At 46.5% G+C, this 12,985-nt stretch overlaps 1 protein-coding gene across 1 annotated transcript in view; it reads right to left on the minus strand.

Moving 5' to 3' along the window:
- Nucleotides 1-433: 433 nt before the first annotated feature.
- TGFBR2 (transforming growth factor beta receptor 2) overlaps nucleotides 434-12,985 on the minus strand; it is an 89,339-nt gene continuing 76,787 nt past the window's right edge. Inside the window, exons 6-7 of the mRNA XM_045774488.2 lie at nucleotides 5,857-5,984; nucleotides 434-3,154 (exon numbers count right to left, since the gene is read on the minus strand). Of these exons, the coding sequence (XP_045630444.1) occupies nucleotides 2,975-3,154; nucleotides 5,857-5,984 (308 nt within the window). The 3' untranslated portion in view covers nucleotides 434-2,974. The remainder of the gene's footprint in view (nucleotides 3,155-5,856; nucleotides 5,985-12,985) is intronic.

Raw genomic sequence — 12,985 nt, forward strand, 5'->3', positions numbered from 1 at the left:
CTAAGTAGAAAGGAAGAGGGAGGAACCATGACACATAACAGAAGTCAAAAAGATATAGTCAACGACCTGCTATGTGAAGGAAGAAGATAGAAGAAACAGACAAGAGCTCTTAGCAGCGGCGTTGGCTGTGCCAAGCCATGGAAGAAGCAGGCATGTGGATGGAGGCAGTTCCTGGGACAGGCAAGATGGCGGCCGGGGGATGTAGAGACTTCATGCCCAGACCACCAATGGCATCTGGTATATCTCATATTATGGATGTTTTTGTGATTACTTTTTTTTTTCTTTAAAGGACTCGAGACTGTCAGTTGAAGGTGATGATATGGGAAATTTGGAGAGAATGTGTCTTGTGAATTTTCCTGCATAAACTGTAGAGTAACCAAGTTTTTAGGTTAAATGGCTTAACTGCAATGAATGGGATCAGGAGGCAGGAAGCTGACCTGAGTATTTTTGCTTTATTCCATCTAATAAACATTTTATTTATATAAAAGACAAACAATGCATAGAATGAAAATAAGTGCTTGAGACATTTGATATAAGAAGAGTATATAGCATTCACATTCCTATTTTAATACATGAGTACGGCTGAAGTGTTCCATAAAAGAATAAAACTTACCCTTTATGTATAGTAGTAAAAAAAAATCAGTATTTTTAGGAACTACAGAATGTTATTCCTTGGTCTTTTTCTTGACAAAGAAAAAAGAAATAAAACAAGCCACTGTATCATCTGACACTACATTCCAGTTTATGCTGATGACCACCCAGAAGTGATAAAGCTCTTTCGATCTTGGAAAATCCCATTAATGGACCAGTATTCTAGAAATTCACCACTAGAGGTCGATGAGCAACAGCTATTGGGACAGCATCGACAAACCCTAAGGTGCATGGAATTTCTGGGCACTTCCAAGGTACTGCTGGCAAGCTGTCCCGAACTCTCCCAGCCCACCCCCACTGAGCAGGTTGCCTACGAGGTTCACCGAATCCCAAATCTCAGCATATCTGCTAAACCACAAAGAGATGTGATCTTCCAAAATCCAAACGGAACTGATGTACTCACTGCCAGACCTCTCTTACATTCCTATTTGGCTGAAAATAGGTAGCTTCAAAAACATTTTAGAAAATGACGTTTTCTGCAGCATTAACAGTTGTTTGTGGATTAACAAGTTCCTATGGAGTATTAAAGCTCATTCTTTGTTCTTGCCCATGTGGACACGGGCTTCCTAACTGCAGATGGGACTCTTGTGTCCCACATTCAAGTCCTTGCTGGCAAATCCTGCAAAGGGCGGGAAGGCTGGTATGGTGGAGAGAAAGATAACTGTGGCAAAAATTTCTAGGTAAGAGCTCCCCTCCCTAATGCAGGGGTGGGGGGAAAGCTCTTCATATATAGACAAAAATAGATTTGGCTGACCTGGGACCACTCAGAAGGGGTCCCTTTCAGCCCCAAAAAAGACCAACTTCAAATCTTAACACCAGACCAGGAAGAGGGAGGGACTCGAACTCATATCGCCAGAGAATGATTGATGGGAAGTACATTTCTTACAAGAGGCCTGGTTAGGGGTGGGTTTAATTCCCAGACTGGGGTGGGGTGGGCAGTGGAAAATGCAAATGTTTACATCAAGAAGTAAAGCAGCTTTATAAGTGTGTCCACACCTTTGTTTTGTGAATAATGTGGACGAGGGAAAAGCTATCTATCCTCACTTGTGGGATCCAGATTTTTTCTTTTTTTTTTCAAAATCTCCAAATATTTAAAAAGTGACTCAATTTTGTCAAACGCCATGCTGGCCAAGCAAAACACATGATCAGAGTGCCTGAGGAAACACTTCTGACCGTGGCAATGCTGTGAGCTCAAATCCTTCTGACTAGGTCAAACTATACCTGAGCATTCAGGAGCCCAGGCAGATGGAACCCACTGGTGTTTGCATAGAAAGCTAGACATTCCAAACCAAGCCTGATGACAAACCAAACACAACGAACCCGGAGGGGAGATTTGCTCCCTTTAAGGAAAGGGAACAAATTTTTAAAGTAGCACGGGAGTATAGTAGCATAGTTCTGGGGGCCGGGGGGTAGGGGGTGACGATTAAAGAAAAGAAAGAATGATCTCTCCTTAGTAGAATACGTGGCAATTTCATAAGTGGGGAAACTTGTGTCCCGATTTTTATGCCTGTGAAGCCTGCAAAGGTAAAAAATGGGGCTCTAAACTTTTAAGCTCTTGGAGATAGGACAGGGTTTCTGAGCTGGTTGAGGAAGTTGGCTCACAAACCAGAGGTGGGCTTGAAGCTCAAGTGAAAAGTCCAGCAGACACAGTGGCACACAGGAGCCCCAGGATCCGGTCCCCAAACAGTGTGACTATGATTGGCTCCAGAAAAGCCCCCCCCTCCCCCCCCCCCAAGGGAATTATTTTGCAAAAGCAAGTGCAGTGTGGCCACGGCAGGCTCAGAGACTCGGAGCCCCTCTCCTAATGCAGAGCCCCCACCTCGTGCGGGCAGAAAACCAGCGCACGTGTTGATTGTCAAGTGCTAATGCTGTCACGGATCCCTTCCTTCTGCGCCTGGTTCCGGAGCTCTCCAAACAAACCAGTTTCCTGGGATATTTGATTTTATTTTCCTTGTCTCTTTCCAAAGTATGGCTGTATATATATAGATATAGACATATATAGATATATATAAAACATAGCTATTCCATATTTATATACAGGCATTAATAAAGTGCAAATGTTATTGCTATTGTAAAAAATCAGTCTCAATTCCTGAGGAAGAGCTAACACAGCTTATCCTATGACAACGTCAAAGGCATAGAATGCTTCATGTCACCCACTCCCTGCTGCTGGTGGATCATCCCCACCGGCTTACAGGGAGGGCAGTGACCCCCTGGGCTTCCAGGAAGCATTGGTTCGGGTTAAGGGGCAGCCTCCTGCTGCCTCTGTTCTTTGGTGACAGGGGCAGCCTCTTTCCACGTAGGCCAGCCTGCCCCAGAAGAGCTATTTGGTAGTGTTCAGCGAGCCATCTTCGGGAATCTTCTCCTCGGAGCAGCTCCTCCCTGAGAGCCTGTCCAGGTGCTCCAGTTCGCTGAAGCGCTCCGCCACGCACTGGGCCGTGAGCCGGGCCTCCGGGTCGTGGTCCCAGCACTCGGTCAGAGTTTCGCACACCGTCTGGATGCCCTGCAGGTGGGAGAGAAGGCACAGACACCCTGAGCTGCGGCTCTGCGGGGCTCCACGGACGGCAGGCGGGCCCACTGACCTTGCTCCTGCAGTGCAGGCTGGGTGCGCAGGAGCCTGCGCATGCCCACGTCGCGCCTGAGCACCCACTGGGGCGGGGGAGGGGCAGCCGCTTGTCTGTGGAACGAAGGGGCGTGCACTGTCCTGGAAGCCTGCCGTACCCATTTGCTCCCGGGCGCCATTTGATCACGACAGGTCGTAAAATGGAGAGCCAGCACGTTTGATCACGACAAGGCGCCTCCAGTAGGCCTCTGGGGTACAGGAGCATCCCCAATACTGGAAAATTCCCATGAAGACTGGCCCCTAATGCCCTGTCACCCTTTCCTATTTTTTTTTAGGGCACTTTTTGGTTTTCTTGTTTAGGGTGGTTTTGGGTTCAATTTTTAGCAAAATTGAGCGGAAAGCACAGAGGGTTTCCATATACCTCCTCCCCCATCACGGACATCTTGCATCCGTGCGGTGTATTTGTTTCAATCAATGAACCAACACTGACACATCACTACCAACCAAAGTCCCCAGTTTATATTGGGGTACATGTTCGGGGTTCTGACAAATGTACAATGACATGTACGCACCATTATAGTACCCCACAGAGTAAGTTTCCTGCCCTAAAAATCATCTGTGCCCCACCACCTCTTCTTCTTCCTCCCTCCCTGAGCCCCTAGAGACCACAGAACTTCCCGTCTCTGTGGGTTTGCCTTTCTAGAGTAGCCTCTTATAGTCGGAACTGTAGACACATTTCTATCTCAACAGCATTAAACACCACGATCGGAGTGAAGTCTAGGCTTTAGTCTGGTTTCATCTCGTAAAGTCACAGGTTCTGTGGACAGCTTCCAGCAGCTGCCAAGGGTGGTCCCCTGGGCCCCACTGCCCCCCAGCAACATCAGGCTGCACTCTAGAAGCCGCTGTCTTGTAGGTCAGCTGTGCTAGACTCTAGGCTATGTCAGAGGGTTTAGTCCAACCCCGTGAAGGCCCCATTCAAAAGGCCCAGCCAGTAAATGCTGCCCAGTATGGTGGCCATGGTCTTCTCTCACAGCCGTAATTTTTATTTTGCATTGCAAGTATTTTTATCATTTCAAGCCCATTTTTGGCACTAAGGCAGGCAGGGGTTAAACAGGTGGGCAGAGCTAGTGCATGCTCCTGGCAATTAGAGAGGCTTGTGTGGTCACTGGTGATCCTTCTCACAAGTGGCCCAGGTGGACTGGATCGATCCCAGCACTTTCCTGTTCAACATCTACCACCAATAACTTGCCCAACACACCTAGGAGCCTCTGCCTCCCTTCCCGACCTGTGAGTGAATTCATGATGTTGAATTAATTGTATAATTCACCTAATTGACGGTATTGATTGATGGCCTGTTAAGAGTGGAGTGGTATTGTTGGTACACAAGTAACATTTATTTTACTCTGGCACTGTAATTACAGGCAGTAAATTAAATTAAATATTAAGCATTAACTTGAAATCAATAGGGCAACAAATCTCATTAAAGAGAAAAAATGTATTATGCAAATTCTTTCCAGAATTTGATCACCATGAATAATGGCTTCATTACAAGAACTGTACAGCGGAGGAGGCAACAGAGTCTGAGAGAAATAACACCAGGGCCTTCTGCGTTCGGAGCTAACACAGAACAGTCTTGCATTTTCAGTCAGAGAGGCTTTGCCCGAAACCCGGGGGAAGCCCTGGGCTGCAGTGGCCCGGTTCACGCTCTCTCCGCCGACTTTATTAGGGTCTGTCTGCTCAAGTGGCTCCAGGCCAGGACTGGCACAGACCGGCCTTCCTGCTCCATCTGTCTTCCTGATTGTGCGTGATTTGTTGTTTCTGTTTCTTATCTCAATTTGCCTGGCCCTGAGGAAAACCTATGACTTAGCCCCAGCCTTCACTGGCTAAGGGAATTCTTCCAAGGGAGGCAATAAAACACTTTACTCCGGAGAAAGATCAGCTATGTCAGTGGGATAGGGGTACACTGTTCTCTCTCCTTCCTCCCTCACGGCTCTGCCACCCGCCACTTTCTTCTTTTTCTCTGACCACTGCCCTCATCGAACTGCCCCCAAACAAAGACTTTGAATAGTTCTCCCTCACCCTATTAAGTCCAGAACCGCTGTCCTTCCATAGATGGCGTTACCTACCATCTCTGCGGAGGAAAAAAAGCAGCAGCCGTGAAGATGTTCCCTACAGACACATTTCTTATTTGTTCACTTGCACTTTCCTATTCCTCTTGGCTTTCTTTCTTCTCACTCTGCTAAGTGTTTCCTTCTAGAGCTGAAGATTCCCAGGAGAAAATATTTGGAACCCAGAAGGAAACAAAACATAAACACTCTATGTCAAGGCTTGGGGGTGAGGGGCAGAGGCTGCAAACAAAATATTTTAACCCAGAAACAAGCAGGCTTGCCTAGTGGGACAAATGCCCTTCAAATGCTTCTTTGAGAGCCCTCTTTGAATGGCGTGTCTACCTGCTGGCTGGAACTTAGAACAACAGGTCCACACCACTTGACTGCAATTTTCTTTATAAACAAAACCTAACAGGATCATAGAACACAAAGGGACCTGCCCTCTGATTAAAGCCCAATAGCCTAAGATTCTCTCCACCCTCGGAGGCTACTTCGGATAAATCTTATTCTCTGCTCCAAGCAGCCACTCCTTACCTGGTGGTTGAGCCAGGAGCTGGGAATTTCTGGTCGCCCTCGGTCTCTCAGCACGTTGTCCTTCATGCTCTCAACACAAGGATGCTCCCGCACCTTGGAACCAAATGGAGGCTCGTAATCTTTCACTTCTGTTAAAGAGAGCAGGTGAACACGGGGCATTGAGAAAGGCACGTGCAGCTGGGGGTGTGAGCAGGTTGTGAGGTCTGGCTGAGCAGCCTGAGGGACTAAGCGTCAAAATATATCTGTGATTACTCCGAGAGCAATTTTAAAGAATAGTGGATTAAAATAAGAAGGAAGGAGTGGTTGTGGGAAGAGCTTGAGAAATATTCAACAGATAATCACTGAGGGCTTGCTATGTGCTAGGTCCTGTGCTAACAGCTGGAGATGAAGAACAAGACCCACAAGGTCACTGAGCTTACATTTTATTTATTTTTTTAATTGATTAATTATTTTAGAGATAGAGAAAGAAAGAGCACGAGTGGGGAGAGGAGCAGAAGGAGAGGGACAAGCAGACTCCGCGCTGAGCTCAGAGCCCGCCCAGCGCTCCATCCCACGACCCTGAGATCACGACCTGAGCCGAAATCAAGACTCAGATGTTCAACCGACTGAGTCACTCAGGCGCCCCCTTAGGTTACATTTTAATGCAGGCATTGTCAGTGGGGTGATGTTGGCCCAAGGGGGCAAAACTGGTTCTTGGGAGACAGAAAAATCTTATGTATTACAATGGTTGGTAGCCCTACAGAGGTCCCCAGTACATAAGCAGCTTTAATATGTGGTGGTAAACTTCATGGGGATACCCAGCCTCAAAAGGAATGAAATTTTGACATGTTACAACATGGATAAACCTTAAGAATGTTATGTTAAGTGAAATAAGGCAGTCACGAGAGGACAAATACTGCATGATTGCATTTATGAGGTACCTAAAATTGACTAATCCATAGAGACAGGAAGTAGAATAGTGGTTGCCAGGGACTGGGGGATGAAGAGATGGAGGGTTGTTGTTTAATGGGTACAGAGTTTCAATTATAGGGGGATGAGAAAGTTCTGGAAATAGATAATGGTGATGATTGCACAACACTGTGAATATACTTAATGCTAGTGAATTCTACACTTAAAAATGGCTGAAAGGGTGAGTTTTAGATTGTGTATATTTTTCCACGAAGGAAAAAAATTGATGTGGAGTACTGATTAAGAAAAAAAAAAAATGTCGGGGTGGCTGGCTGGCTCAGTTGGTAGAGCATGTGACTCTTGATCTCAGGGTTGTGAGTTCAAGCCCCATGATGGGTGTGGAGCCTACTTAAAAAAAAAGAAAGGCAAAGAAAACGAGGTCTATAAAGGCTCTTTACCATAGCAATGATGGCATAAGTGTTGAACAATGCTGTTTACTGGGATCACGGAGGAGAGAGATTAACAACACATCAACAAGCAAAATTTAAAAAGGTAATTTTCCTTTAGTGACTACATTCTGGTGGGGGTGGAGTGGGGGTGGGGGATGGGTGAAAGGGCAATAAAATTAGCACACGTAGGGCAAGTAAGTGTGAAACTGTGTGGTAGCAGTAAATGCAGTAAGATTTAAGAAAAAGAAGTCAGGGAAAGGATAACGAAAGATGATGTTTAGATTAGGCCTTGAATGATGGGTGGATTTTGAGAACTGGAGAAAGGAGGGGAGGGTATTCAGCAAAGCAGTTGGCCACAGATATAGAGGTAACGTGGGGCAAAGAAGAGAAGAGAGGATGATATGCCCCTTCCTTAGGACTTCGGGTTTCAACTAAGGTCAATCTCTTTACAGAAACTTCCTTGAATATCCCCCAGCCGTTCCCGGCTGGGTGTCCCGGGCAGAGCTCTATTTTAGTCTGTGTCGTATTTTGATATAATCACATGTTTATTTGTCTCATCTAACAAGACTGCGAACATCTGAGGGCAGGTTCTGACTCCCTTTTGTCATTCTTGTATCCCTAGCATCCCGACAGGACCTCCTATACAAGAGGCTCTCAATACATTCTTTGTTGAGGAATGAACGCAGGTGTGAATGAGTCTTCGATCGGGTCCAAAGTGGCAATGCTTAAACTCTAGGTGAATACTAAAACAAGACACTAATTTAAGTGGGTGGATTAACATACATGTCACTACGGCACAGGACCACCTAAAAGATAGAAAACACTCCTGTATTAAACCATGTCTGCGCTGGGAAGGGACGACGGGCTAGATCCAACATTCTTCTTCACAGAGAGTAGGGCCTTTGGCCTTTAGCTAAATAATCTTGTTCAATGAGTAAAACTTTCGATAATTTGTCCTTCCAGGCTAAGAACTGAAGAAGCTTTCAGGGTACATTTTGAAAACAGATGGCCTATTCTTATTGGTTTATTTGTTTTCTCTCCTTTCCCAGAACCCCACTTGCATTTTCATCTTCTGTGCTACCGCACCCTCGAAACAGAAGAGTGGCCCGGATATTGTCTTTTTCAGGAGATTTGTGATGAAGGCCTCCCATCACATTGAGACAAGCAAAAACCATCCTCCTGTGTGTCCGCTTTTGCCCTCGAGTGCCGTAACACTTAACCCTTACTGTTCTAGGGGTGAGATCTGAACTTTAATCAGCATAATAGTCTTATTTCTTTCTTCCATTCCCTTATCTTCTATAGACTATACATTCCTAAGGTCTGAGGCAGATGCTGAGTCTAGTGTCTTCCAATGCTCTGCTCAGTGTTTAAAATTGTGCCATATACATAGCAAGGCATTCACTAAATAGGAGTTGTGTTGAATTCAAACTAAAGCAGAGGACTGACAATCGGAGCTGGTTCTCAGTACAGTTTACTCTGACCTAGCTCTTCTCTTCTACCAATGGAAGGGGCTGAATTGGATGACCTCCTTGTTCCCCTCCAGGCTTATCCTGTAATCTAATCTAATCGAACAATATGATGCATTCTGAGCACCATGACTTGAGGTATGTATATTCTAATACAATATAATGGGTTACGATTTGTATATGATATAATGTGCTCCTTAGATCCTATCAGTCCACAGAGTCTCCATTTCCATTGGTTTTGGCTGCCGTGGCTGGTGTCACTGGCTCCCTGCCCGGATCCCTTTACCAAGCCAGACCCCAACTGCCCTTCTCTGGAGGACTTCCCTTGGCTGATGAGAGCTGCCTGGCCTGGAGATTTCCAGAAAGCTTCACCTGAGAGGCAGCCTGCAGCCCATGATAAATTGCCTCTGCAGGGAGTTGACTGTGGTGCAATTCACCCTGTAGAGTTCCCCATGAGATCAGGCCAAGGCTAGAACTCTCTTGAAACTGCAGCTTTGCTGAGCTCCTCCCCTTCCTGCTTCGCTTACTGTCTTCTCCTGTGACCTTATCCTCAATAAACCATTGCACATTGTGTCAGACTACTTCTAGTAAAGTTGGCCTAAGACAGCCGCCAAGGAAGTGCTTTCTCTTTAGGTCAATCTCTCAGCTAAGTGGCCCTATCTGACCCTAGTTGCAAAGCCACTCTGAGGAAGCCTTAATACGGCCTCTTCTTGAGAAATGGGATGTACTAACCCATCAACAATTCCCATAGCCCAGTGCTCAGAAAGGGGCAGGGGATGACCACCATCAGGGAAGGAAAATGGCGGGATCAGAATCAATCCCAGGTGTTGATCTCATGGCTGAGATTCCTACACAACAAAGAAAAAAATCTCCATAGTTGAGGTTATAACCCAGGACCAATTTATTTCATTCCCAGTCCTAATCTTCAAAGTCACAGAAACCACAGTGTCTAATTTTGTAAGTTCTGTGGGGACCAAAGCAGGTTTCCATGGGGAATGAGGAAAAGCTCAGAGAGGACGGCATAGGGCATCACGCACGGGTTTGTTTTTCTGCGTAAAGGAAAAGTAATGAATGCTCCTTTGGAAAGGACGACAAAGGCGATAGTCCTTTCCCAGAGCAAATAAAATTTTAACTGGGTTAGTTCCTACTTTCCCTAAAACCTTGGAAAGTTGTGAGATTCTCTAGTATCCCTGAGGGGTATGAGGCCTGCTTCCTGTCTGTGACTTGTGGGAGATTTCATAGGGATGGGAGGTCAAGGACAGGCTGAAAGCGGCTGGCCCTGAGTCGAGCTGGGAGAGTGTGAATCTATGAGTCTCCTTCTAAGGTTAAATTAGACAAGTCTGGGCGACCCTAATGTGACCCAAACGGGCACACCCCAATCCCTTAACACTGAAGTAGTCTTTCAGGTGAGGAACCCAGATGAGATTTAACAAGCATGCATGTTTAAAAAAAAATAAGTGGGGCACCTGGGTAGTTCAAGTTGGTTAAGCGTTTGACTCTTGATTTCAGCTCAGGTCACGATCTCAGGGGCCTGAGATCGAGCCCCATCCTGGGCTCTGTGCCGGGCATAGAGCCTGCTTAAGATTCTCTCTCTCCCTCGGTCCCTCCCTCCCCTGTGCTGTCTCTCTAGAAAAATATAAAAATTAAAAAAAAAAAAAAGTGTATGCATGTTTTAAGCTGACCTTTCTTCAACTCCCAGTGGATGTCATATTTATATAATATATGTTTTCCAACATAGCTAAGTGGGCTTTTTTGTCTTATTGCGGATTTTTTAAATTCTTCTTTCTTTGCTCTTCGCCGTCAGTTTAAACATACGACCCCCACCTATTTTTTTAGTCATGCCCTAGAATGTAAAGATGACCCATGTTTGGGAGCGCCTCTCAGTCATGAGCTTTAATATCTGATGGTGGCCGTCAGGAAAACCACTGTCAGGCAGTACTTTTTTTTTTTTTTTTTTTTCCTTTTGTGGCTGTTAAGGCAATGCCACTCTCAGGCCTCCACCAGAATGCAGAGGACAACTGCTGACAGACATTATGCTGGAGGCTGTTTCCTCCTGGAGGCCCTCGGGATACTGAGCACATTTGCTTTGCCTGAGCAGAATGAGGTGGCCACAGACGCCCGGGTTGAGGCCTTAACTCCGGGCAGGTGGTTGAGGGCAGGAGGTCTCTGCCAGCCAGGTGGGCCCCGGTGGTCCTCCCTGGGACGGGATATCAAGCACTGACACCCGGATGGTCCTGGGGAATCGAGCAGAGGTAGTGACTGGCCAACCCCGGGGCTGGTTTTAGCTCCAACTTTCTCCCATGGTTTCAGGCATCTAGAAGCTGAGACACTTCAAAATCCACTCTGGTAAAACTGCTAGGTCCAAATTACATATCTTTTATCCCTATTTATCTTTTATCCTTATCTACTTATTTTTTACATTGGTGCTTAAAGTATTTTTATTTTAGAAAACGCACGTGAGGAGTGCCTGGGTGGCTCACTCGGTTAAGCGTCCCAGGGTCCTGGGATCAAGTCCCAAATTGGGCTCCCTGCTCAGCAGGGAGGCTGTTTCTCCCTCTCTTCCTGGCTTGTGGTATCTCTCTCTATCTCTGTCTCTCTCTCTCAAATAAATAAATAAAATCTTAAAAAAAAAAAAGAAAAAAAGAAAATGCATGTGATTAAAACCCCAAAATTACTAAACAAATGGATACAGCAAAAGCAAATCTTTCTCCCTACTCCTCATCCCTAGTTGCACAAAAGTGGCTTCGGCTGAATGCTGGGATTAAAGGTGACTTAAATTTTCCCCTTACTGTTTATGATGAGCACTTCTCAATCTATATTTTTATAAAAGATGAGGTGTTTTGCCCCCCAGTTCACAGGGGACTGAAGCTTTAGTAAAACACTGCAGAAACAAATCACAAGAGAAATGAATGCTACTCGGGTGTCGTGGGCAACACCGAATTGCTATTAAAGTCACAAAACAGCCGCTCTGTCCTCATCGTATCACAGATCTGGAACAACCCACCCTAGGACCAGCACCTTCCACAGACCACGTGTGGAGCAGCATTGCTGTAAATGTTTTGCAGGGAATAGGAGTTGCGTCTTGACAGAGGAACTGAATACAAGTTATTAAGCATAGTTTAAGCCTTTCAAGTGAGTCAGACAGAGAATGTTGAAGAAGAGTCTCGAAAGACGTGATCCAACACTTCATTTCACAGTTGAGAAAAGAGAGGCCAGAGAGTGCCCTGGATTCCGGGAAGAACACTCAGAATCGCATGCTAAATTACCGTTACTCTGAAGATGGTTTTGCCTTTTTAGGAAGCCTACATGCTTTCTCCTCTCTCCTCAAGCATTTCAGTGAGCTCTTTCTCCCCCAACCAGAACAGGCCCAGCTGGGGCAGCCCCAGGTGGGAACACGCCTGTCACAGATGTGACAAATGTGTTCCTCCCTGCCTTGGCCAGCCCCTCCGCGCTGCATGACTCTGAGAAGGGGAAGCTTACGGAACCTATCGAATGGTGATGGTTTGTAATTTCTAAACGAGTTATGCAAAAACCCACTGATTACAAAGAGCAGCCCTCTCCTTAACTACTATTATTTACCGACATTAAACCCAAACATTCGTCCATTTTGAGTTTAGGGAAACAAGTGGGATGGTGGGGGTGGGGAAAAATGAGCCTGTCACAACTTAGGTCACGAGCACCAGATCAGGGCAGGGTTGGCAATGGAGTTCATGCATGGTTTTCTAGAGTTTTCTAGAGTCCTCTTTGTGCATTTGATCAAATGCCTCCCTTCTATGGAGTACTCTAGAGCAAGCAAATTGAGGGGTGAGAAGGCTCCCCCACCATTACTCAGTCTACTCCTAGAAGACAGCTGGCCACACAACTTTCCATGCCTGCTGGCCCCACGCCATGCGGAATAGGCTGGGCAGCTTGTGTCCCCCTTCCCAAACTAAACCGGGAGCTACCTTCCACCCAGGATGGATGGGGATTGGAAGGTAAGCCCCCAGCTTCCTCGTGAGTCAGGTGATGTGATGCCGAGGTGTGTGTTTGACTCTGCACCCGGGGGTCCCCGGCAGGACCGTGCTCCAGCTGTCCGCAGTGGTGCCCTGCTTGATAACACGCCATTTCTTGGCCTCCTTCCCTTTCCTGACTCACTTCCCGGTTCCCTTACTGGCATTTCCTGAGATCACTTCCCAAATAAACCACTTAGGCTCAATGCTTGTTCCAGGCTCTGAGGCCCCCAACCCAAGACAGACGCTCACACAACAGAATTATTCAATCAAACCCGGTCCCTGCCCCCCCTCCAGCTGCCTTCCCCGGGCCAGGCGCACCAAGGCCCAGCACCTC

The sequence above is a fragment of the Ursus americanus genome, chromosome 20 (assembly GCF_024610735.1).
Source record: "Ursus americanus isolate L20-20 chromosome 20, mUrsAme1.1.p, whole genome shotgun sequence".
Classification (NCBI taxonomy): domain Eukaryota; kingdom Metazoa; phylum Chordata; class Mammalia; order Carnivora; family Ursidae; genus Ursus; species Ursus americanus.